This window comes from Phoxinus phoxinus (genome assembly GCF_949152265.1).
Source record: "Phoxinus phoxinus genome assembly, chromosome: 24".
Classification (NCBI taxonomy): domain Eukaryota; kingdom Metazoa; phylum Chordata; class Actinopteri; order Cypriniformes; family Leuciscidae; genus Phoxinus; species Phoxinus phoxinus.
In genome coordinates this window covers 10,023,346-10,046,873 of record NC_136899.1, presented here as the reverse complement: position 1 = coordinate 10,046,873, position 23,528 = coordinate 10,023,346, and the positions used below count along the sequence as shown (strand labels likewise).

Below are 23,528 nucleotides of genomic sequence, written 5' to 3'. Positions count from 1 at the left end.
AGCCCCATTGGAAGAGAACAGTAGAGCAAAAAAAGGTAGGAGTAGTGTATGTTAGTGACTAAGGGACATTGAAGAGAGGGTACCAGGGGGAGAAAAAAAGACCAAAACTAAAGGTCTTACTGGAGTCCTTCTCTGTTGTCTTGCCTTCTATGGCGTCCCTCTTGCTCGAGTCTTTGTCCTCGGCCGCAGCCAATGAGGAGGCACGTGGGGATTCCTCGCTGTCTTCACCTGGTTCTTCTACAATTGAACACAGGAAGGGCATTTGGTTACCCACTAGCGGTTACAGTGACTGGTTTTGAATTGTCTCTGAACACACCAAACACTGCCGTGTGTGTGTGTGTGTGTGTGTGTGTGTGTGTGTGTGTGTGTGTGTGTGTGTGTGTGTGTGTGTGTGTGTGTACACAAAATATACCACAAGACACTGGTGCGGGGGATCCGTCTGGTTTCATTAACCCTGGGACACTGAAATATGAATGTTCTTCACACACCTCTCCAGATTGTTAGCACTGGGCAGATTACATGGACATTTTTCCGTAGGCTCAACCACCCCACCTCCCCCCCTCGTGTTTAATAATTCTGTGTATCTTTGCAGCACTGCCAGTGGATTAATCTGTTTATGCTGTTAGGTGATAGGTCGAGGCCGTGCGCCTCTAATCCCTGAAAGGCCTACTGTTCCCTTTCATCCAGAGAGCATTTGTCTCTCACTGCGCTGATGTCACATTTTAATGAATTTTTAGCAGGCTGAGTAATGCCAGATAACCACTCCTGTCTTTCCCCCTCCACCCCATGCAGCTTCCATCACACGGCACACGACGGGGGAAGAAAGAAAGAGAGAGAGAGACAGAAAGCGAGAGCGAGGGGGAGAAATAAACATATTTTGGAAGACCCCGCGAGAAATGAAATAAATTAGGACAACATGAGGCAGGAAAATGGCGTTCAAAGTGCTGCGCTCATCCATTTTATAAAACCTTAATAACCATATAAATTGACCACGGGGAGGCAAAAAGGTCATCGGTATATTTGCATACAATCACTCAAGTCATTGTTTGGTAAGCAGAGGGGCCCCGACTGCAGATACATGATATAATTAACCCTTTAAAACTCCCCACACGGTGCTGGCACCGACGTTTTAAGTGCAATACATTAAGTGGAAATTATATACAGCATGAAATTTTCATGGCAGATGCTGGGAGTGATTGAAAGGAAAAATTGTGCTGCACTCTAGTCCTGATGTTTTATTAATAATATTCTGACAACAGGATGAAATATCTCCTGTCACTGCTGGCAGCCGGCTGCAAAAATTGCTATTTTGGCGCACATGCGGTGACGGTGTGCTCTAATACATCCTGCAACAAAGACACTGTCTGTGTGTGTGTGTGTGCGCCATGTGTGTGTGTATGTAAGACAGCTGGGGGTATCTTTAGACGTACATGCCGCATTTCTACAAAAATAAATGGCATAAATTGCAGCGTTTGTGCTTAAGAAAACAAAAAGCTTTGGTGTTGTTTCCATTCATATACAGAATATTAAAATAATAAAAATAGAATATAAACTATAATAATAATTAATACAAATAATTTTATACACATTTCTGCATAGTAATTAGGGGTGGGTGATATACTGGTAGACAATATTACCAGCAGATATTTGTCAACTAGTAGAGATTTTGGCCTATTGTCTCTATCACGGGTATGCTTATTTGATGTTGCAGTGCTGAACAGTCAAATACACACACTTATATGTCAAAATGCCCGCCTTTGCAAGTATCCTCATAAACAGTCGTTTATGTCTTAAGTGAATGCAAATGGTTGATAAAAAAAATGCATGTGTATCAGTATATTAGATTAGTGCATCCGCTCTTAAAGTGACAGCAGCCTAATAAACCTGCTTTGTTCTGTTTTGTATCTGCTTAAAGTTTTTTTTAGGGCCAGTTATAGGCTTTAATGACATGAAACACAAAATATATCGATTTCTAAAGGCTCTTACTGTAGTCAATTCAATGTTTTTCTCTGCCACATTAACGCAACTTCTTAAATTATCTTTTATATATATATATATATATATATATATATATATATATATATATATATATATATATATATATATATTGAGTAAGTATAATCAGTATAATCAATTAATCAGCTTATCAAACAATGAAGGTGATAACAATTTAAATCGATCGACAGCCTTAATACTTTAGGTATTTATGTCAAATACCTAAAGTATTAAGGCTGTCGATCGATTTAAATTGTTATCACCTTCATTGTCATTTGACAATTTTTTAATTAAACATCAAGACTTTCTGTTTAAAAAAAATTGTCAATAAAATACTATTAAAAAATATTTTAAAATGAAAGTACTGGTAAGCTACACATCAAACGTATAAATTTCATTGCATACAGTCTGTACATAACATACAACGTGTATCTCGCTCTCTGTGCCTCACTTCCTTCCTGTCGCAGAGGCAGTTGAAGCAGGACTGGGGGTGAGTGTTGTGGGGGAAAGCGGTATAAGGGGGCAAAGGGGATCTGGACAGAGGTAGTGTTGAGCTTAAGCCAGTGTCAGGACAGAGGGCTAATCAAAGAGAAAGAGAGAGAGAGTGCATTGCCTCAATAGGCAGATGGGGGTTAGGACCAGCTGGATGTCTGTGATCATGACCAGATTTCAGGTCAGTTAATAAAAGAGACACACAATCACACACACACACACACACACACGCTCTTACACAAACACCACAGCACAATGTCACACCCTAAGGGTACAGGGGCCAGGCTGTGGCACCTCCCCCTTCACTCGCCCCCTCTCTTCCTCCACGTCCTAAGCGTGAGGCGCTCTCTTCAGTCGGCTAGATTTACTGACCCAGTCCCCCTAGCTGGGAAATGAAGTGTCAAAGTGCTAGTGAGCGTCTCTACCTCGAGGGGGCATCAAATTTTTAAGGCGATCGTGGAATGCATTAATAAAACATGGAGTGTCACGAAAAAGAAAAGGGCAAATTATGAAGGTAGTAACAGAAGGAATAAGGGAAGAAAAGGATGGGTTGCTATCATCTGGGTCTCATCAGACAGCATTTTTTTCTCTTTCCTTCCACTGTCCTTCTCTCTCTCTCTCTCTCTCTCTCTCTCTCTCTCTCTCTCTCTCTCTCTCTCTCTCTCTCTCTCTCGTCTTTTAGCAGGGTGTTCTGCAGTTTTTCTGGTATGCATTTCAAGAGCGAGAGAAACTCCCAGACATGCTTTCCTATACATCATAGCGGTGTCTGCCCTGCGCCTGACCCTGGCAACAGTTTGAGTAATCTGAATGCTTTACAGAGGCAGCGTGTCAGCAGCATTGAAGGGGTGCAAGGGGGGTTCGGCAAACTCTCTGCCCATCAAACTTAATCGCAAACAGCAGAGCCATAGACAACTTTTACTGCCCCCGCCATCCCTTTCAAGCAAAACCCGCAAACACATCAACCACACATCACCGACGGTTCTCTGTTCGCCAGTCTCCCGTGAGACCTGCTATGATGTGGGTTGATCGGCACGCTGGAGGGAGACTGGGGTCAAAAAGGCGTCACAATTAAAGCAATCCTGTGTTTTTTCCTCATCAAAATACACCAGTCCCCCTTGCACAACCACCATACCTACAAAAAAAAAAAAAAAGAGGCGGCATCCATGGAAATTTACAAATATGATGACAGACACTTTCTTTTCATTAAAGCACCAGGCCTGTCCAGTATAGAGAAAGCATAATGACAGATGTGGAGGTCAATATTCTCACTCTCTCTCCTCTTGGGGACTATAACACCTCAGTGCGGTCATTATCCGGCCAGTAAAAGAGACACCTACCATACACTGCCGTGGATACCCCCAAAAAATGACTCATTAAAATGTGTCCCCCACCTCCACCTTAGACTGACGGTTTATTTATGTGTCTTAAAAAAGAATAACAAAGAACTTATTGAAGCTAGGCTATCCTAAATGGTATAATTGTTAAAAATACAATATCTAAAAACAAATTACAACCAGACCAAATTTTTGCAAACAATGAAATCAGTAAAAATATAAGTAGTAACAAAAATATACTGTACATAAACATTAAAAAACAATAATTATGATTATATTTTGATATATGATTATATTTGATTTATATAGGATTGTAATTTCTATATTGTTAATTTAACAATAATACAATTAACTACTATTAATTTTAAACTATTAAGCCATTATTAATAATAACAATAATAGCTCATTGTATCATTGTCATTTCTTATATTTTTTATTTAATAAAAAAAAACGAACTATTGTTATTATTATTATCATCATCATCATCATCATCATCATCAATAATAATAATACATCTTTGCATGATTGTCATTTCTTATAATTTTACTGATCTCAGCATTTGTGAAAAAGCAATGTGGTTGTAATTATGATTTCTGGACTGTCTCTTCTTGTTGAGGTGTAAGGAACACTAATTTCCCAGCACACCACAGGTTGGCTCTGAGCTGCCCAGGGTTTTCATGATGTCACATTCTTTCCCCCCATGGTTTTCATTTGAGCCGCTCCATTTTAAAGGAAACTTTGAAACCTGAAACCCTGTACTACTTTGTTAAGGGCCAGTTGTAATACTTTCAGGATAATAAGCTTTACTGACTTGTTGATCCCCCCCCCCCCCCCCCCTACCCAAAACTCTCTTCTTCTTTTTCTGCTCCCTTCTTTTTCCAAATTTCAGTGTATTTAACAAGCATTTAGATCTTAACCAGATGCTGTTAATGTACCATGTCTAAAATACTAAACATCCACGTGGAGAGCGGGCCCGTTTCCCTTCACGGCTCTGCTGCTGCTGCTGCTGGGAGACACAAGAAAGCTGCTCTTTCTCTAAGGCAAGCACACTTCTACTGCAGTACACCTTGTGCATCAGCAATCAGAAAATATCTTTTGTTGCTGTCAGTTACTTTCATCCAAGGAAGTTTTCCTATGCTACCAGCTCTTCTGTGATGTATGATGCACTTCAAAACATTAATCACCTCCATCAAATGAATAAACATGATGAAGATTAAAGCTTCTTCTTTTGCTGCACCAACACAAATTTCCCTCTCATTTCTGCAGACTTCTGTTCCTGCGCTCACCCGCATAAGGGATATTAATGGTTCCAAATAACTAGCATTAAATCTAGCATCTTCAAAGGTTTCCAGGTTTAGACAAACCCCAAACACCTGCATCGTACACAAAAAGGCTTTTTGTGTCCGTGCCATTCAGATCACCTGAGGCATCCGGAGAAAGGAGGCACTGCAGCCAGGCTTACTTTAGTATTCGAAAATAATATAAAAAGATACCTCCTCATTTCGTTCTCCCCTCTCCCTCCTTTCTCTCTCTCCTTTTTATTATACTCCATCCAATATTTATTCAAGACATGATTATAAACATCTGCCCGGGTAGCCGTTTCATCTACACAGGAGCCAAAGGGGCTGGAAATTTCACACACGGCCGCCAACATGACCTCGGCTCAGACGGAGCATGGAGGGGTTTTTTTTCCTCAGCGCACCGCACGGCTTCCTGTCTGTGACGTCTGAAAAGCACTGGGGGCCAGGGTTAATGGCCTTTCCAATCTCTGTGATAAGAATTCATTTTGTTCTATTACCAGCAGTTATCAGAGGAGGCTGCAGCATCACTTCAGCAGGAGGTTCAATCAATGAGAGAACCTAATGAAGTAACCAGCTCTAGATCTATTCTCTTGCTCAACTCTATCAGACAAATAAGACCTATCTGTCACCCCTGTGCAGGTCTGCTCTGAAAACCCAGAAAGCCTCAGCCAAACCCTGACCGCAAAGCGAGGAGAAACAGACAGCTGAAAAGGTGGTCTGGCGCGCATGCAGATTTGTCAAATATACACAGAGAGCTGCATCATCCTTCAAAAGAAAGGGGGAAACGTGGACTGGAAAGTACCAAAACTGACTACAATAACAAATTCCCTAAGCACGTTATTATGATCGATCAAAACACTGACCCAATTTATGGGTTACATTGGTCATGTTAACATTCTGCAAATTCTTGCTAGACAGAAAAGAAGACCTCAGTGGCCACATCTAATTAGACAAAATCACGGTCAAATTTCTGAATGGAAACGGGGCTGACAATAGCTGTGCAGCTCGATCTGTGGCGATGGCTAGGAAATGGCATCCAGCGAGGAAAATGAATGAGTCCGTGCGCTCCATCCAACTCCATAAAAACATGCAAAAAATGTCCATTTCATTACTTGCTAAACAATGTCATATGGGCTGCACTGCCCCCTAATAGACCCTGACAAAGGAGTACCAGCAGACATATGCTTTAAATAAATAAGATTACCCTGATAGACAGAGGCCTCTGACAATGTTCCCTGTTCTCTCTCTCCCTATTTTTTCCCCTTCCAGCGCCTGTCGTTCTGGCCTTCATTTGTCTGATACAGAGAAAATCAGAAGTACAGCAGATGCCCTGCTTTCGGGGGCCCATAAGTCTCTTTAATGGCTTTGAACCTGTAAGGAAAGGACAGGAGGGCATTCAAACATGAAGTTTGTCATGTGTTCTTGCATTAGGGAGATCTTTTGTTTGATTTTACTGTGACCTAATACAATTAAAACACCATAAACATACTTTGTAATTAAGGACATGCAGTATCTGTGCCAGAAAAGACAATGAAATCGCCTGTGGGCCTTTAGGAGGTGTCAATGGCAGTTTCACAACATACTAATTGTGGCTTATTGATTCAATTTGAACAAAGTTGTTTAAAAAAAAAAAAAAAAAAAAAAAAAAGGAGCAATGGGCAAATTATGTTGGGCTGGGACGGTCAGTGTACAATTTGAGTCAAAAGAGCGTGATCAATATTTAAATGACTCTCTGCATTGATTTAAAATTAACTTTCAATTAAGACATCTGTTGAACTTTTAACTACAACACTTAGCCATTGAGGAGGAAATAAGGGAACATTTATTGATACTCTTAAACAGCAGTGGCCATTCCGCCATCGATTCAGTCATTTGCGCTGGCATTGGTATGCAGGAGGTTCTAACTCTTTTCTCCCAGGCACCACGCTAACAGCCCATGGCCCTGGCCTTAGCGGAGGACTTAAATAAATATATAAAGCCCAAACCCATCTCGCCGGACAGACAGAGGGAGATTAACCTTTATCCGGAGCTAAGTCAAAGGCATGTTATCTGCGGAACTGTTTGGAGCTGTAATTACATGGGCTCCATGTTTGTAGCCGATCGAATAGAACTCCTTGTGCTGCGTCGGCAGTCCGGAGGGGGAGAGACTTTCTAGCCGGCCTAATCAGGTAACAGACACCTTTTGTTTTGGGAGCTCATTGATGGATGAAATCTTTATCTGTAATATTGATCAGCCGGGACTCTAAACTGTCTATCTTGGCTACTGGAAGCTTTAACAAGATTGCCAACTGGAGTATATCAGTTAACATTTAATCAATGACAGTTTAAGACACAGATGCTTTAAAAAGACTGTGTGTTTTCCTCCTGCTCTGAACGATTAGGGGAGGGATTGCTCAGAATTTATCATCCACATTCAAAGACGAAGGCCTGCGTCCTTGAATGTCGGAATGTCAAAAAAGTAAAGGATATATGAATAATGAAAAAGAAACAAAATGTTGAAAACGTTACCAGCATCCATTTCTATTACGCAAACACGCACTTACTCCAACCGTCCGATTTCGTTGCCATACATCAAACAATGGGGTGGCTAACCACAACCCGCACCCTGTCTGAGAGAAAAATACATGCATGCGTCATCTTAGTAAATGTATAATTTTTGCTACCCTTGCAAAATATAGCGATGTTAGGTGCAATGAGGTGTCAGCAAGCAGAGCATGCAATCCATTAGAATTCCTGTTTGGCTTGTCTGCTGTTTGCGCAGTTCACCCCCCAGTCCCTCCCTTCCAGATTCTTCTATTTTCCTTCTTCTGCGGACTCCGGCCCAATTAGGGTCTGAGCTCGTCACAATGGCTACGGCGGCTGTCACTCATGCTCGGACCTCACCGCCCCTGGCCTATGCGATCATTAGCTGTTAATTTGCTTTCCTTGGCTGTCCCTTAAAAGAAAAATGTGAGCGGGCTAATTATGCAAAACATTTTGCTTGGAAAATTACAAACAAGCATGCAATGCTTATATAGAGTATAAAGCACACATATTTTTAAATTTGACACCAACTTGTGCATGTTTACAGTACTAATAATCCCTGTGATCAAAGCCCATAACCTTCTATGATATTAGCGAAATGCAGCAATGCATCGTGGTTACTTCTGATTTGCATCTGACAAGGTGCTTTTGAGTGACGAACAGAGGGATGTCCTTCCTAGGCCTCAGATCAAAGGCACTTCAGTGTGAATGTGGCACCAGAGATCTTTGCTTGCCTCCATGTCGAGTCAGGAAACGCAATCGTCAGGCACATATTATGACAGCGGCAATTACACAGAGGTGCATGACACTATTATTGCCATTTGCCGGAGAGTGATTATGCTAATGGAGAGATGTATAGCAGGTGGCACGCATGCTGGCAGCTGCCAGCCAGAGATGCGCACACACACGTGGAGCCCTCCCTTTACACACGCTCTCGCCCGTCTTTCTAACAGTATGAACAATGCTTTACAACCAGCCAGTCCCAAGATATGTAATTAGGCCTCACTTTGATTTAACACTTCCTTATCACATCAAAGGCACAGGAATTAGTAGTGAAGGAGAGGGAGAATGAGACAAAAAGAGAGAGAGAGAACAAGGGAGAATGAAGTAAATTATGGAAGCCTGTTTCCACCTCAGATTAAAAAGAAAAAAAACAGATACAGGTAATTGTGAGATAAAGTTTAAAATAATAAATAATGAAGTCAAAACTGTAAAAACAGTCCACTTTTTTTTAGATATAAAGTGAAAATGTGAGATATAAGGTTGCAATTATGAGAGAAAAGTCAGAATTGTGAAATATTAGGGCATTGTGATATAGAACGTGACACTGAGATTGTGAAATAATAAACCAGATTGTGAGATTTAAATTCAAACTGTGATTAAGATACAGTTTAACTGAGATATGTCACAATTGTGATATACAAAGTCACAAATATGAGATTAAGACATATTGTGAGATAGAAAGTCATATTGTTAAACATTAAGCCACATTGTTTTTACTCTGAAGTGGAAAAAGACTTCAAAAAGAAAACAAAGCTGCTTCGATGTTAACAGGAAGTGGAAAAGTGGCCTTGCATGTCCAAATTCAGGTATATACAGCACAGTTTGTTGTTTGTTTTTTCTTTTGCTCCTCATTCTCGCAACCTACTTGAGTAGTTGCACTCTATATAGTATATTTAGATATAAAAGTGCAAGTAGGGTGTTAAAGCATGGGTGTTTTGCAGGCTTTAGCATAACAGTGAGCTGCGGCTCTAGCAGCCCTGTGTGTTTCTAATTCCTTCGGCCGGGTTATTGAAACGGAATCCCCCAGCTCTGCCGGCACACTCTGGCGAAGGGGGAAGCCCTCTCCTCATCCCTGCATGGATCCTGCCTCTACATGAAAGCCCCGGAGATCCCCGCCAACAAAAATCAATGTATGGATGTTCAGAGCAGTTTTCAAGGTTTTGTAAGACAAATCTTCGGAGCATGAGCTGGTTTAGTGCTATCGAGCCGAGCTTCGATCAGCCTGCCCCGGTGAATAATATGAGAGGGCCTTGCTCACTTTACCAGCCTGTGAAATGAAGACAGGGTGCCAGCCACTTCCCTTAAAGGAATGTAACCTGAGTAACTCCCCCTCCACAAATAACCTCCCTTAATCTAATGTCAGATACGGCCTCCCTAAAGCCGATCCCAGATCAGGCTGCGGCGAGGCACGGGAGTTATCGCTTGCTCGGGGCTGCATCCTCACAGAGCCCTTTGTATCTAGTGCACATTCTTCTCCTAATTAGAAGAGATGGGTGATTATACCTTTAAAAGGAGGCTACTGTTTGCAATTGTCATTTGAGGCAGGAAGTCGGTCGTCACATGGCTTGCTTGACGAGAAAATAAATTAGATTAATAATGAGCACCCATACAACAATTTATAACCTGGGGTAAAAGAAGAAGAAAACCATGTTTAAGCAAAATTACACTGACATGCAGTAATTAAAATAATACAACATGACATACTTCATAAGGGCTTCTTTTAGCGGCTTTGTTGACATGGCTACAGGGAAGACGGCACAGCATATGTTTGTCTTTTCTTCTCATTTTTTAAAGGTAATTAACTCTGCCATTGCCAATTAACCAAACATAAGTTTATATCAATGTTTTTCTATCAAAATTTCGCTCTCAAAAAGACTATATAGTGTGCACTAACCTAGAATAGGTTGTATAATATTGTAAACTGAGAAGCTGGACAAACCCTCTACAACACTGGGGGTAAAAAAAACTGGTGTAGAAACAATTTTCACTCAGAAATTGCTAATAGATTTTGAAGTAGAAAGACTGAAAAAGTTGTGTGGATGTTATAAAGTGCTTTTTATTGACAGTCACATATAAACGAAAAGGCATACGGCTTTGAGGTGTGTGTGTGGTGTTGAAGTAAAGGACGGCTATTGCTAGCCGACAGGTTTCAATTTCACATCCTCGATTATCTCACCCCCAATTCCATGCATGCCTAAATCTAAAAAATCTTATCCAGTGACTCCAAACAAACTCCCTTCCTCTCCAAACGCCTCTCCACACACACACACACACACACACACACACACACACACACACACACACACACACACACACACACACACACACACACACACACACACACACACACACACACACACACACACACACACACACACACACACACACACACACACACACACACACACACAATTCCCAAGGAGCACCATCTCTCCAAGCTTAAATAGCAGAAAATTGCTCTGCTTTTCCGTGGTCTACCTCCTCATTCCTATCAGCCCAAGTGGGAACAAAAGGCTCGGATTCACTGGCGTGTGAGACCTGCTGATGGGCCGGGAGATGGGTTGCAGTTTGGTGCCGTTGATGCCCTGCTGACGGACAAGCAGGCTGATGGAAGACGGGGATTTGCGAGCCTACCAGGTCGCCATTTTGTCCCCAACGAACGAATCAGAGACACCACGCTCGCACCCGCTATTAGGCTCAAAATAACATGCGAGGCAGGAAACAATGCTTGATTTCATTATGGAAAACAGAACAATAGCTATAAATTTCTTGGTGGAATATATCTGGGTTTAAGTCCAGGCTAAAGACAAGACTGCTAATATAAAACGAACTGCTCCAGTGACACCAAAAGGGCCTTGTGTAAATTTACAGTGATGGCAGAGAAAGAACAGGCCTCTCTTAGCCTCTTATTCTTCCAATCTCCCTCACGTTTTTTGCAGGAGAGTTATTATAGGATGATAAAAGCAACAACAACGTTGTGACATGAAACCGTTAGCATTAGGGTGGAAGAATGGAAGATGAAAGAATGTTCTTGGGAATTGATGATTGCTCACAAGGCCCTGATTTCTGCCTTTAATCTCATAGCACACTCAAATTTCCCTCTGTACGCTGCTGGTTTTGGCAGCGGGGAGGGGAATAAGTGAGGCTAGAAAGAAATTAGAGGTGTAGTATATACTATAGTAACGGTATATAGCACATTCGGCTGTAATACACACTAGGTGGTAGTATACACCCGGCAGTAAAATACATTCAGTTGCAATGTACTTTCAGCTGTACCACAAACTCTGCTGTAGTACATACTGTATATATAATGCAATATACATTAAAAATGTAATCATAGTTTATGTAAGGGATACACATTATATGAGTAATATAACATATTTAATTTATTTAGTAGAATTGTAAACTATTGGATATTTAATTGTGCATGCTCATTTCCCATATTTTAGATTGAGATTTCCTTAATTTTAAACTTAATTATGTTAATAGCAAATCTCAAAATATAATGTGTTGCCTAAATTCACTTTCAAAAATGCATTTATGTAATTGCATTTATTTTTTAACATATTTAGATATGGTAGATATGATGATTTTAATATTGGCTATTTAGCAGTTATCGACAATGACATTAAAACAATTACAGGCTTATTGTATTGGCAAGAATTGTAATATTGGTGATTCACTAGTATAGGAATAATGTTATTGTGACAATTGACGATACCCAGCCCATTTTCATCTTGGAAGTGGAGAGTTCTTGTGTGTGCTTTGTAAACAATGCACTCCATTTTTATAAATTGGGTCCATTTTATTAAGCATGAAGTCCTCCGATGCCCAAGTTATTCATAACATGGCCTGGGCTGATGAAGATTGGCCTATTAAGAACCTCCAGAAGCAATTAAAGTGACAAGAAGGCAAGGCCCTGATGTGTACATTTACTATGACGAGCGCTCTCCAAAGTGAATGCCCTTATTAAGAGCCACTGTTCACCTCTACAGCCTGCCACGATGAGACAGAAAGAGAGGGTGGGGGGGGGGGTTGAGAACAACATGTCAGAGGCAAACGCCTGGAGAAATACCTATTCCTGGAGTGAGGGCGATTTGGTAATGAACCTTTCAATTCACTCCTGGGGTAATACATTCTGACTAGTGCATTAATTACTCGATAACATCCCATCAAAATGCAAATGCAGCACTTGACCCACAAGAGTGTCTCATTGGCTCTGCACTTGCCGGAGTTTCAGCACAAATCGTCTGTTTTCCTTTATCAAACAGAGTGGCGGTGTCGTATTGGGGAGCGTAGGGTTGCTCGCTTCTAGCCATGTGTGTGTTCGGTCACACGGACCTGACGACCCCCCCGTCCCCTCACAGTCAGACAGGACCGTGGCCGCATGCTGACACTCTTAATTGCAGCAATTGAAGACAGTGTGCCGCTCAGATGGAATATTTCCCCTCTGCCTGGCCATGATCTGACAAGCTTGAGACAACGCCTTAATGGCTTTTCCAGAAGGGTGGGGCCAGAGGAGAGGAGGAAGAAAGAAACATGGAGGAAATGAGAAAGATGGTCAGAATCTTTCAAAGAGCTCATGAATTTTTTTTTTATATAGTTTTGTGTCTTTAAAGGGATAGTTCACCCAAAAAGGAAAAATCTGTGATCATTTACTCAGCATGACTTTTTCTTCTGCGGAACTACGGAATTTTTATATTCTTTTTTTCTCCATACAATGAAAGTCAACGGAGTCCAATGTTGTATGGACCAGAATTTCATAAAGGTTTAGAACGGCATGAGGTTAATGATCACAGAATTTTCCTTTTTGAGTAAACTATCCCATTAAGTCCATGTCTATTAAGATATCTGTATGTTAATATTCATAACCTTTTGCAGACATTGCTACAAATGCTGTTGAATGAGCTTAAGTCTAAGTTTTTTATCTTTTGCACAAATTTAGTTACGCATGTAAAAAAAAAAAAAAAGGTCCTCTTTCAACAGGAAATACCTTAATACATTTCAAGCGATTTCATGGGACCTTTAGGCTGTTTGCTTCTCGAACATGGCCAGGGGGTCCGAGAGATGTCTTTCTATCAACAGGGTTGGATTACGAGCTTCAGCTGTTAGATGATCCTTTCACACAGGAATGTCAGATAGTCTCATGCCACATCAATCCATTCATTTTCTCATCTCTCCATCTCCTTTCTCAACCCTATCACCTGACCCCTTGTTCATTCAAAATTATGACTAATTAAGTCATAAGCGAATCATTTCTGGGTGAATGGTGAGATTCTGAGAGCGAAGCTGAAGCTGTAAGCAATGGCAGTGGAGAGGAAGCCCTGATGAAGTGACTGTATTGTGCCGATCTCTAGAGCAGGTCATGGGAAAGTGAGCTGACAGAGGCATGAGGTGTATTATAGCGGAGAGAATCAGTGTGAACGGTATGTGGCATTATCAGAAATACAAGCATGTGACAATGAGAGAGAGAAAGAGATGAAAATGACCTTCTGTGGCAAGGATCCTTCATGCATACCAAAGGTTTGGAGGTGTCTGCACTGTCCTACATCGCACACATACTGGGATCTGGATCTTATTATCAGTTTGTTCCTTTTTGGACCACAGTGGCCACTGAATGATGAATTATTCAGAACGAGTTAATTGGTTTGTGAGAGGGTATCCACAGAAAAAGATATTCCTTAGCAGCGGCTAATGAAAGAAAAATACCCACATTTTTCTGCCGTTTTAACCCCTACACTTACACACAAAGAAGGTGGTCGAGCCCTGGAGGGGATGCTTGTTTCAGTTATCCTTGGTTGTAATTGTGAGGGCTGAAGAGCTATAAATGAGCTTCAAATCATCAGGGTTTTGGATCCATGTATTATGCAAATGCCACAGAAGCACTCCAGCAAACCTAGACACAGTCAACGAACAATCAACAGGCCTTCGCGCCAATGACAGTACTTAACGCTACCTATTGTTGAGTCTCCTAAGAGTGCGTGCAGCATTAAATTCCCAGCAGTAATAAAAGCTGCTCCTCCTATTTAAAAGTAAACTCCACCACTGATACGTTCGCTGACAGGTGCGTGCATAAAGTTTATGTGCCGTAAAACATAATGGGGAACGCACACGCTTATACACACCTGCCCTGGATGCCCCCCTTCACACAAACAAATTAAATGAAAATCTGGCATGACCGCGGAGTGGAGCACTCTACTTAAGCAAGCCCACAGTCTTCTGATTAAGGAAAAAAGCCTTTGCCCTAGAGAGCGAAATTTCATAAAATACTAGTGCCTGTGTTTGATGAATCATGTCTCTTTAATGCAGTGCAGTATGATGGAAGAGAGAGATACAGGCGAGGAATCATCAACCGCTGCTCCAGCTCCCTCTGATAACACCCCATCTACAGATTGCCTTGATCAGATTCTCGTTTTATTTAAAACAGGACCAATCCCGAGGCCCGACTCCTTTTAATTTGCATATATTAACAGGGTTCAAATGCAGCAATAGCTAGGAGCACTTCCCAGTCAACTTCCCAATCTGCCTGCATAATGGCAGCCTATTAAATAGAGTTACTCATCAGTGCAGGAAGCAGACATGGGGAAAAAAAGTTGGAAAAAAAGCAGGCTAATGTGAGCGTTTCCTTTTATGCAATTGGATTGAAACGGACATGAATATTCCTGTTGTGTTGCTGAGAACATATTAACAAATAACATTCAAGACAATGAGAAATATTGAGCTTATTTACGTTCTTATCGTCCCTGACATATTGCGCATAATTCATTGTATTATTTTAAAGAAAAACTATTTCTCTACCTCTATCTGCCAATGCAACCAAAGCTATGCAGGGAAACAAGTAATAATATCAACCAATAATCACTAGTCAATCAAGTCCAAACATTTCCCACATGAATGTTCAGGAAATGTGTCAGATTACAAAGAGTTAAATGCATTGCGAATGGCATTTCAAGCTGTCCTTAAGTCATTTCCTTGGTCCAGAGGGGACGCTGTCTAACACGCAGTGGTCAGTCGCTGTAAGAGAACATGATGACAGCATTAAGTCTAAATTCCCAGCTGCATTATCACTGGCCCTGGTCCGATGCCGGCTAAACCTGCAAAGCTTCCTACGGTTAGCCACGATTAGGCACTGCTATGGATAATCAATACTGGCTATCAATTCCATACTTTGTTGTGATGGATGAGGTGGATGGGAAAAAGGAAAGGGGGAAACAAGGAAAGCAGTCTCTATCAGAGAAAGAGACAGAAAGCAGAGGAGAGAGAGATGATAATAAACAGACCCATGCACCATGTACGCTGAACCCAAGAGACTGAAAATGAATCTGTTAATAAAACAGCGAGTGCAAGTATATATATGCACATTAGATAATGCATTATTAGGTACCATGACCTAAAAATGAACATTTGTAAGTAAAAACATTCAGAGTTAATTAATGTTCGTTGATAATACATAACAATTTTTTTAATTAAATACATTTAATATAATTTAAGCTTGTTTTAGAAAATGTAAAAAATATATATATTAGTGTATTTAGAAAATAACTAACTAAAAATAAATACGGTATTATTAATTATGTTCATATATTCAGAATTATTTATACTACAGTTTAAAAGTTGGCAGTCAGTATGTTTAATTTAAAGAAATTAATTAATTTCCATTCATCAAAGAATCCTGGAAAAATATATATACATGTATATATATATCAGTTTCCACGAAAATATTTTAAGGACCACATATGTTTTCAACATTGATAATAATGAGAAATGTTTCTAGAGCACCACGTCAGCATATTAGATTGATTTCTGAAAGGTCATGTGACATTGAAGAGAAATGATGTAATGAGTAATGGCTGCTGAAAAATTTAGCTTTGCTTTCACAGGAAAAAATTACACTTGCAAATGTTAAAACAGAAAACAATTATTTTGTAAATGTTAATAATATTTCAGAATATTACTGTTTTTACTGTATTTTTAAACGCAGCCTTAGTAAGACTACTTTTAAAAAAAAAAAAACATTTAAAAAATCTTACCGACCTTAATGATATATGTTTATGTCTCATTTTTTTCAAAGATCCCACACACATGATCTTATCTCAGATGAATGAGAGAGAGGATGCAAGGTCAGAGAGACAGTGAGGGAGGGAGGGGGGAAGGGAGGGAGGGAGAGAGAGAGGGGGGGGGGGGGGGTTGGTGGTTGGAGGGGTGATGGTAGTAGTCAGGACTAATTACTTGCAGGCAAGATGCACTGGGGAGGATGGGGTCACTAACTTTACCCTGACACCTGGACGCCCCAGTCATCAATGGACTGGCGTCTAATCAGAAGTGAAGGGATTCAGGGCCCAGCGCTTTCCCAGAGATGATAGCTAATGACAAGGGTGTTGGACACGAAGCCACACACGTCACACTATTGCAGTCTCATCACAAGTGTAACCCAGTGGAAGTATCTGTGTGTGAGAGATCCATCCGTATTATCACACATTAATAATAACACTAGTCTGCTGTTGTACTGCTTGAGGCAATTAGTTAATTGCTGCTTTATCAGAGCTCTATGCTGCCTGTCTTTGTGACGTCCTCCAAGCTTTGACAATGCCTTGTTTCCCTTAATGCCCTGTGACAGAGAGCATTGTACTATCTCCTATGGTTAGTGTCAGTGGAGTCACCACACAATGAGGAGGCCGTGGAGCAATTTTCCTCTCCCTGTTCGAATTAAGACCAGATCAAGTCTCTGTAGGCTGTCAGCTTACACCTTTAGCAGTCATGTGTACTGTACGTTTACTAAAGCACGGCCCCTTCAGTTGCCTGCTCACTATGCAGGTTTATTAGCATTGTTCGGCATGAACAAAAGAGGACCTACTTTTTCAAGCGTATGTAAATCGAAACTGTCACGCTTTACTAAAGGCATCTCATTCCTGGATGTTTACTACCTGTCACGGACAGCAAAGAAATAAATAAAATAGTCCTTATGGTGTAAAATAATGCACAGTAGTATGCAAGGAAAACGTCCCTCGGAGTTTAAATAAGCATAATGGTTTAAAGTCAGGTATGTTAATGCGAATAATCATTGCAATTTCTGCTAATTTTAACTGTCAGTGGCCACAACAGCCTGTGAAAACATGAGGTAACAATTTAGCTTTTGTATCACTCCTCTGGAGGAGGATCTCGTTGAAAGAAAAACAACCAGGGACGCTGGTCCTAAAACATGTCTTTTCGAAAGCACTAACTGACTATTTTCGAAAATAATTTTGGACTTTCTGCACACAGAAACCGCAGAATAATTATGATAGCATTGGACGGAATTATTCAGAAATGACTCAATCTTGAGTGCCTGCCATCTGAAAAATGGTTTTGAGCTTTTCTGGTAAAATCACTGCTCTTTACAAAAATAATAACACACATACGCATAAATTACTTATTATGAAATGAAAAAAAATATTCGCGCATTGAGTATTGTCTCCATTTAATGATACAGCAATATAAACTCAGGGTCAGGCTATGGATCTCCTGAGACAATTTCCATTAACAAAAAGCCTCTCATAGTGAAGATCGTGTTTCACAAGGGATGGCCTATTTTCTGTGAAAAAGTGAGCTTTAGTTCCTTTGCGATCATTGTAATGGCATTGCTTACACCAAAAACTTGTCGATTTTTACAAACATGCCTGATAATCTTGTCAATTTACTATTGTTCTATCTTTTTGGAGGTTTTAAGACAACTTTCCTCAGGTACGATAGCATGAGAGTGAAAAAACACTGCAAGCTTGTGTTCCTGCAGCCTGGCCTGTCTCCGTCTAATCACAGTGGAATGTGGCCGCCTCTGCGCCTCCTGCTTTGTGTAAGGAATCAAAGGGAAAATGGATGGCCTTGCATTAGTACATCACCCATGGCTAACAAAATGATGAGACCGATTTGGCTGTATGTCATATCTTTCACTTCACTGCTTTCCCATTTCAGTTTATGTAATGGCTACAAATTATGGCCACAAACCCTGGAAACACTGTCTAGGGAGGCGATCTCAAAAAGTAACTGTTATAATTGCTTGTGTGCCCTCCAAGTAGAAAAAAACAAAACAAAACTAAACCGTTAAAATATCTTGTCGAGGCTCTGAAATGCTGGCGGATGAGAATGCGACCACAGGGAAAACAAAGAGCAGCTTTGAGGATCGTATTCGGAGTGTAACTGAACAAAGCATGCAGTCCTCTTCATATACACGCTTGCGTCAGGCTAAAACAAAACGCGTCTTTCTTTCTTTTTTTAATGGCAATCTATAACAGAAAAAAAAGAGAACATGTCCATTAGTGTATGTTGTTGGCCTACAGCTGCCATGAAAATGGTTCTCACTGCATTGGTGGTAATTTGGCCCTGGTTGCAAACCTCCTGAAGCATTATCACTCAGAAGAAACAAAAGAGCGGGACATGCGGGGCTCTCTCAGCTCCCATCCGGCCGCAGCATTTAAAGACGTGTTCATCTCTAAAGTCAGATAGACCTTTTGTTTAAGCCCTGCCAGACAAAGGTCTCCTCTTCTTGCCTACTTTTAATACACATGGAGGGAGGGGGGTAAGTGTGGCGAGGGAGACTCTCAGAAATAATTACCTCCATAAGATCCCATCTCCTCTCTGAGAGCCACGACAAAATGGAGAAGCAACCCAAGGATGCAAAAAAGCCCTTTATGCATCAACAAGCCCATCAGGCATTTTTCAGGCCAAGCTACAAGCCAGGCAAATGGGTCCCACTCCACACGCACACAATTATAGTGCTTTCTTCTTTTGTCTTTTATTAAAGAGGACTAAAATACAAGCAAATGCATCGTCGCTGTTATTTAAACCTTTTATCACAAATATCAGTGTGTTAAATATTTATATAGAAATATCTCACAATATAAGGCAATAGAGAGTTATGCAATAGCTTAAATAAGATGTTTGTATTAATATTTTATCTATCGATTTGGCTTTATGAGAACAGCACCAGCTGTAGTTATTTCAGAACGGAAATAATCAACATAAATATAATTTAGAAGTTAATAAACAAAACCCTGTTGCATTTTGCATATTCTTATGTATCGCACATCTGCGTAAAATATGAGTTTGCAGGGGCCACATACACGCCGCGGATCAGATCACTGTGATTTACAAATGAGGGGCGCCACTTCAAAAACATGCTTAACCACACAACCCCACTGCCTTTCCAAATTCTCAGCTTCACGATGTTTACCTTGTGTAAATGATGAGCCTTCTGGGTCCCGAGCGCAGGGAATTACAGTCGCCCTGGGAGACTTGGCAGTCTGATTCTCAGGGAGGATGGGCTCATATAGTCTCTTTAGGAGGGTATATTGCTGTTAGTGCACTGCGAGAGCTCTGCCATACTTGGTCTCGTTTGGCTAATTTAGCGCGTTGGGCCCATAGAGGTCGGATTCATTATCACGCACCACAGCAATCGTGCTGCTAAGACCGGAATATACGACTTCTTGTCTTCCTGATGTACATGGCGCAAGTCTAAACTGTGGGCAGGCCATGTTTTAAAGCTTTGCGTTTATCAATAAAAACAAGGCTGGCAAATTTTTGCAGTGCAAACCCTTTTTGGCATGCTTTTGTAGTCTAATTAAACAATAAGCAGTCGGATATATGGCCCTCGTGCTACAGAATGGCTGTAGTTTGCTGAGTGTGGCTTTTGGCACTAATGCATTTCTCCTTTATTTAACCACTGTAAGCGCCACAAAATCTCCCCTTAATTATGTCTTAAAAATGGCATCAAAATTGTTTAACGAAATCCATTCACATGTACATGAAGTCAATGGCATTCTAACCTTTATTCCCAAATGGTTTTATAATTATTTGGTGCGTTTCCACAGAGCTGCTTTTAAAAGAAAGATACAGGTCAGCAGTTAAATAAATCTCTTTTTTTTCTTCTCTCCCTCTCTTCATGAAACTGACTAATGACCAGAAAATGCTAAACTAAGGAGTTATACCCACGAAAACCTACCGGCCCCCTTTAACATAGAGCTGTAATTCAGCGAGGGCTGAAATGTTGCTTACTCCAGGACCTTTTCTCTGGAGCAGAGACACAAATTATTACCATCACATACACACAGGCACCCGGCCCGGTCCTGAGAACGCAGTGGGCAGTGTCACAGGGAGGGCAGACTCCCCCCGACCCTGCCAATTCATCCTCCCCTCCCTCCTGCGCTGGCATTTGGATAACTTTTTATATATTTATTCACCGCTTATACTTTCCAGTTGGAACAATTAACAAAAATAAGCTGCGATTTATCTGGTGCCAGTGATCCATTTCCTTAAACTTGCCAGTGTTGGGCCTGTTTGAAAGCACTTCAAACATTAGGATTACGGGGTTAAACTACCTGAATAATCTTTTTCCTACCAAGATCTGGAGCTGTAAAAAAAAGTTCAACGCTACCCTCTAACCCTCACTACTCACTGCACTCGAGGCTCTAACCTATTAAAGCTAGTTACTTTTCAACTGAACCAAGCGTAGTTGTGTATAATCATAACATTAGCTGTTCTAGAGTCCACCTAGAGCACCGAAAAACAATGACAACTGGTTTATCTTTTCCGTAATGTACTATGTCTGCAGTCCGCCCACTCAGTCTGATACTAGAACAAGTGAAAAACGTATGGTCATTACACGACAAGTATAAATTCAGAATGAGTCTGTTAGTTTATACACATTAGCGCCATTCTGAAGGACTGGGGTAAATATAAAAGGCATGAGCTATAGCTGTAAACACTAGGGGAGAAAAGGTGACACTTGGGAATAACATTTGAATTTGAAAATGCTGTAAAGAAATACACATGATATGGTGTTCACTAGTGGCTCATTAAAGAAAGCTGTTAAAAAATAATGCAGTCTGTGGGATACAAAAGATTTTTTCTGGTACTTAAAGCACACATAATGCTAATAAGACATAAGGTTAGAGAAGGGAGGCTATGTATGTGTGTGTGTGTGTGCAACAGAGGTAGGCTGTCTTTCTAAAAGCAAAATAATGATTTATCTAACTGGTCCTTTGGTGCACCCAGACTCCGAAGCACCTTTGATCCAGATATAATTAATGCCAAATGTAAAACACACTCGTTTATTTCCAATATGGGTAGTTTTGGAGCTGGAGTATCACATATGGTTCTCCGTTTAATCCCATCTGGTTCTGGAGTTCATATATAAACAGGACACTTTGGGGAACAGAGATTAATTCAGCTTTGGAATGCCATTGAAAACGTGTTAGCCGTTTCCCTCGGCCAGGTCAGGCAAAGCAAAAACAAGTTAAGCGTTCATTTGGTCGTGCGGCATTAACGTGGGCATTATTATATAATGGACCCTGACTCACTCTTATGTTTTAAATTACAGGTCCCTCTCAAATAAAACTATTAATCTTTTTTTCCTCCTCTTTTTTTTTTGGTGTGCGTCTCTGAATGTTTTACAGTCCTGTTACACTTATTAGCTTCTGGCAGCTCCAAAACTTTTAAATGAAAGCCAAATTGCTTTGGTCATGAGAAAGGAAATTAAAGCTCACTCCAGGGGGAAGAATTTCACTGTGAGATCCTCCCAAGGTAGAGTTTCATAACCTTCTGCATGCCTGCTAAAGATGTCACTGCGTACAGGGCCGAGTGTGGTACTGATATAAAAAGACGGTCCGTAATGGGAACAACATGTTCATTTTAGGGAGATTAGGCACCTGGCATGTTTTACATCGGGAGAAGAGGTGCTCCAGGTTTGGGTTTGAGGGAGGAGGTATGCGGCATGGGAGTGGGCTAAATGATGCACTCACCCGATTCGTTCGAAGGGCAGTCCTTGACGAAGAAAATATCAGCGAGGTTGTCTTCATCTGGAGAAAGGCCCTGCTGGTGCAGCTGCAGCTTGCGGAGACCTTCGGTCTGCTGGTGCTTGACCGAGCGGAGGTGCTGCAGCAGGTTCAGTTTGGCTCGGCTGGAGTAGTCACACAACGCGCAGTAGTAGTAGCAGGACTCGGAGTTACATGCACTCTCTTGTTTTTGCAAGTGCTGCAGGAGGGGAGGAGGTGCGAGCACAGATGGGGAGAGAGAGGGAGAGAGAGAGAGAGAGAGAGAAGGGGAAAAAGTCATTAGGGGCTATGCGCTTCACATTAAATTACAGCCGTCGTTTGTTTCACGGGCTGAGACAGCACCTACATGAAACAGATACTTCCTTTCCACCGTAATAATCTCCCGACATGAAATGCATTCCTTCCAGCTTTGTCCCAAACATAAATACTGATAACAAAGAGAGATTGTCAAAGCCGAGTGCTTTAGAGGGGCTGCCCGATGAGGAAAGACAGACGAGGGAGAGCGAGCGAGGTGAAGAGGGGGAGACGAGCCAACGTGTCTCCGCCTGGCATCACGTAATCTGGGACATACGAGTAATTTACCGCGACAAAAAGTCCAGCTTAACTTAAGTCTGGACTGTGCAACTTTAGAAAGGGATAAGGGGATGATAGAAGATGGGATCTGGGGGGAGTAATTTACTATCTGTGCAGTGATAAAGATAAGAAAACAAATCTACCAGGGCCTTGCAATAAAACTACCACAGGTCTGCAGGATCATTCGGTAGGAGAGGGGCACCTCAGCTTCCATCCCGCTAATAACGGCCTATGGAGGGTTGTGAAACAGTTTAAACTGACACACACACACATTCAGGTTTTATGTAGTCTAAATATTCACATGCAGCTTTGTGTGTGTATAGAGAGGCGTATGAAGGCCTGTGGCGCATTAGCAGAGGAGAGTGGAAGCTAAACCCCCACGTGGCCTCTTTCTCTCTCTCTCTCTTCTCCGCTGACACAAAAACCCCTGTTACTCAGACCCCACTCTCTATGTATGTGTGTGTGTGACACAGTGGTTTTAGTGCAACCATGTTGCTGATGTTTTGAAGGCTGATTCTAATATTTTTCAACCTTTTTAAACTTCAGCTGTATTTTTTTTTTTTTAAGTTAAGTTAAATTCATTAATGAATCAGTTTAAATGGTAAATCAATTCAAAACAACAATTTATTTGCCTCATCACTCACAAATCCTTATAGAATCTTGCCATTTTACATGCTTTAAAATGTTTTAGAAAAAATTATAATATTATATCTCTATATTTT

At 41.1% G+C, this 23,528-nt stretch overlaps 1 protein-coding gene across 1 annotated transcript in view; it reads right to left on the bottom strand.

Moving 5' to 3' along the window:
• Positions 1-23,528, bottom strand: part of zfhx4 (zinc finger homeobox 4) — a 75,876-nt gene that overhangs the window by 15,836 nt on the left and 36,512 nt on the right. Inside the window, exons 4-5 of the mRNA XM_079602500.1 lie at positions 22,201-22,432; positions 121-237 (exon numbers count right to left, since the gene is read on the bottom strand). Coding sequence (XP_079458626.1) covers positions 121-237; positions 22,201-22,432 — 349 coding nt within the window. The remainder of the gene's footprint in view (positions 1-120; positions 238-22,200; positions 22,433-23,528) is intronic.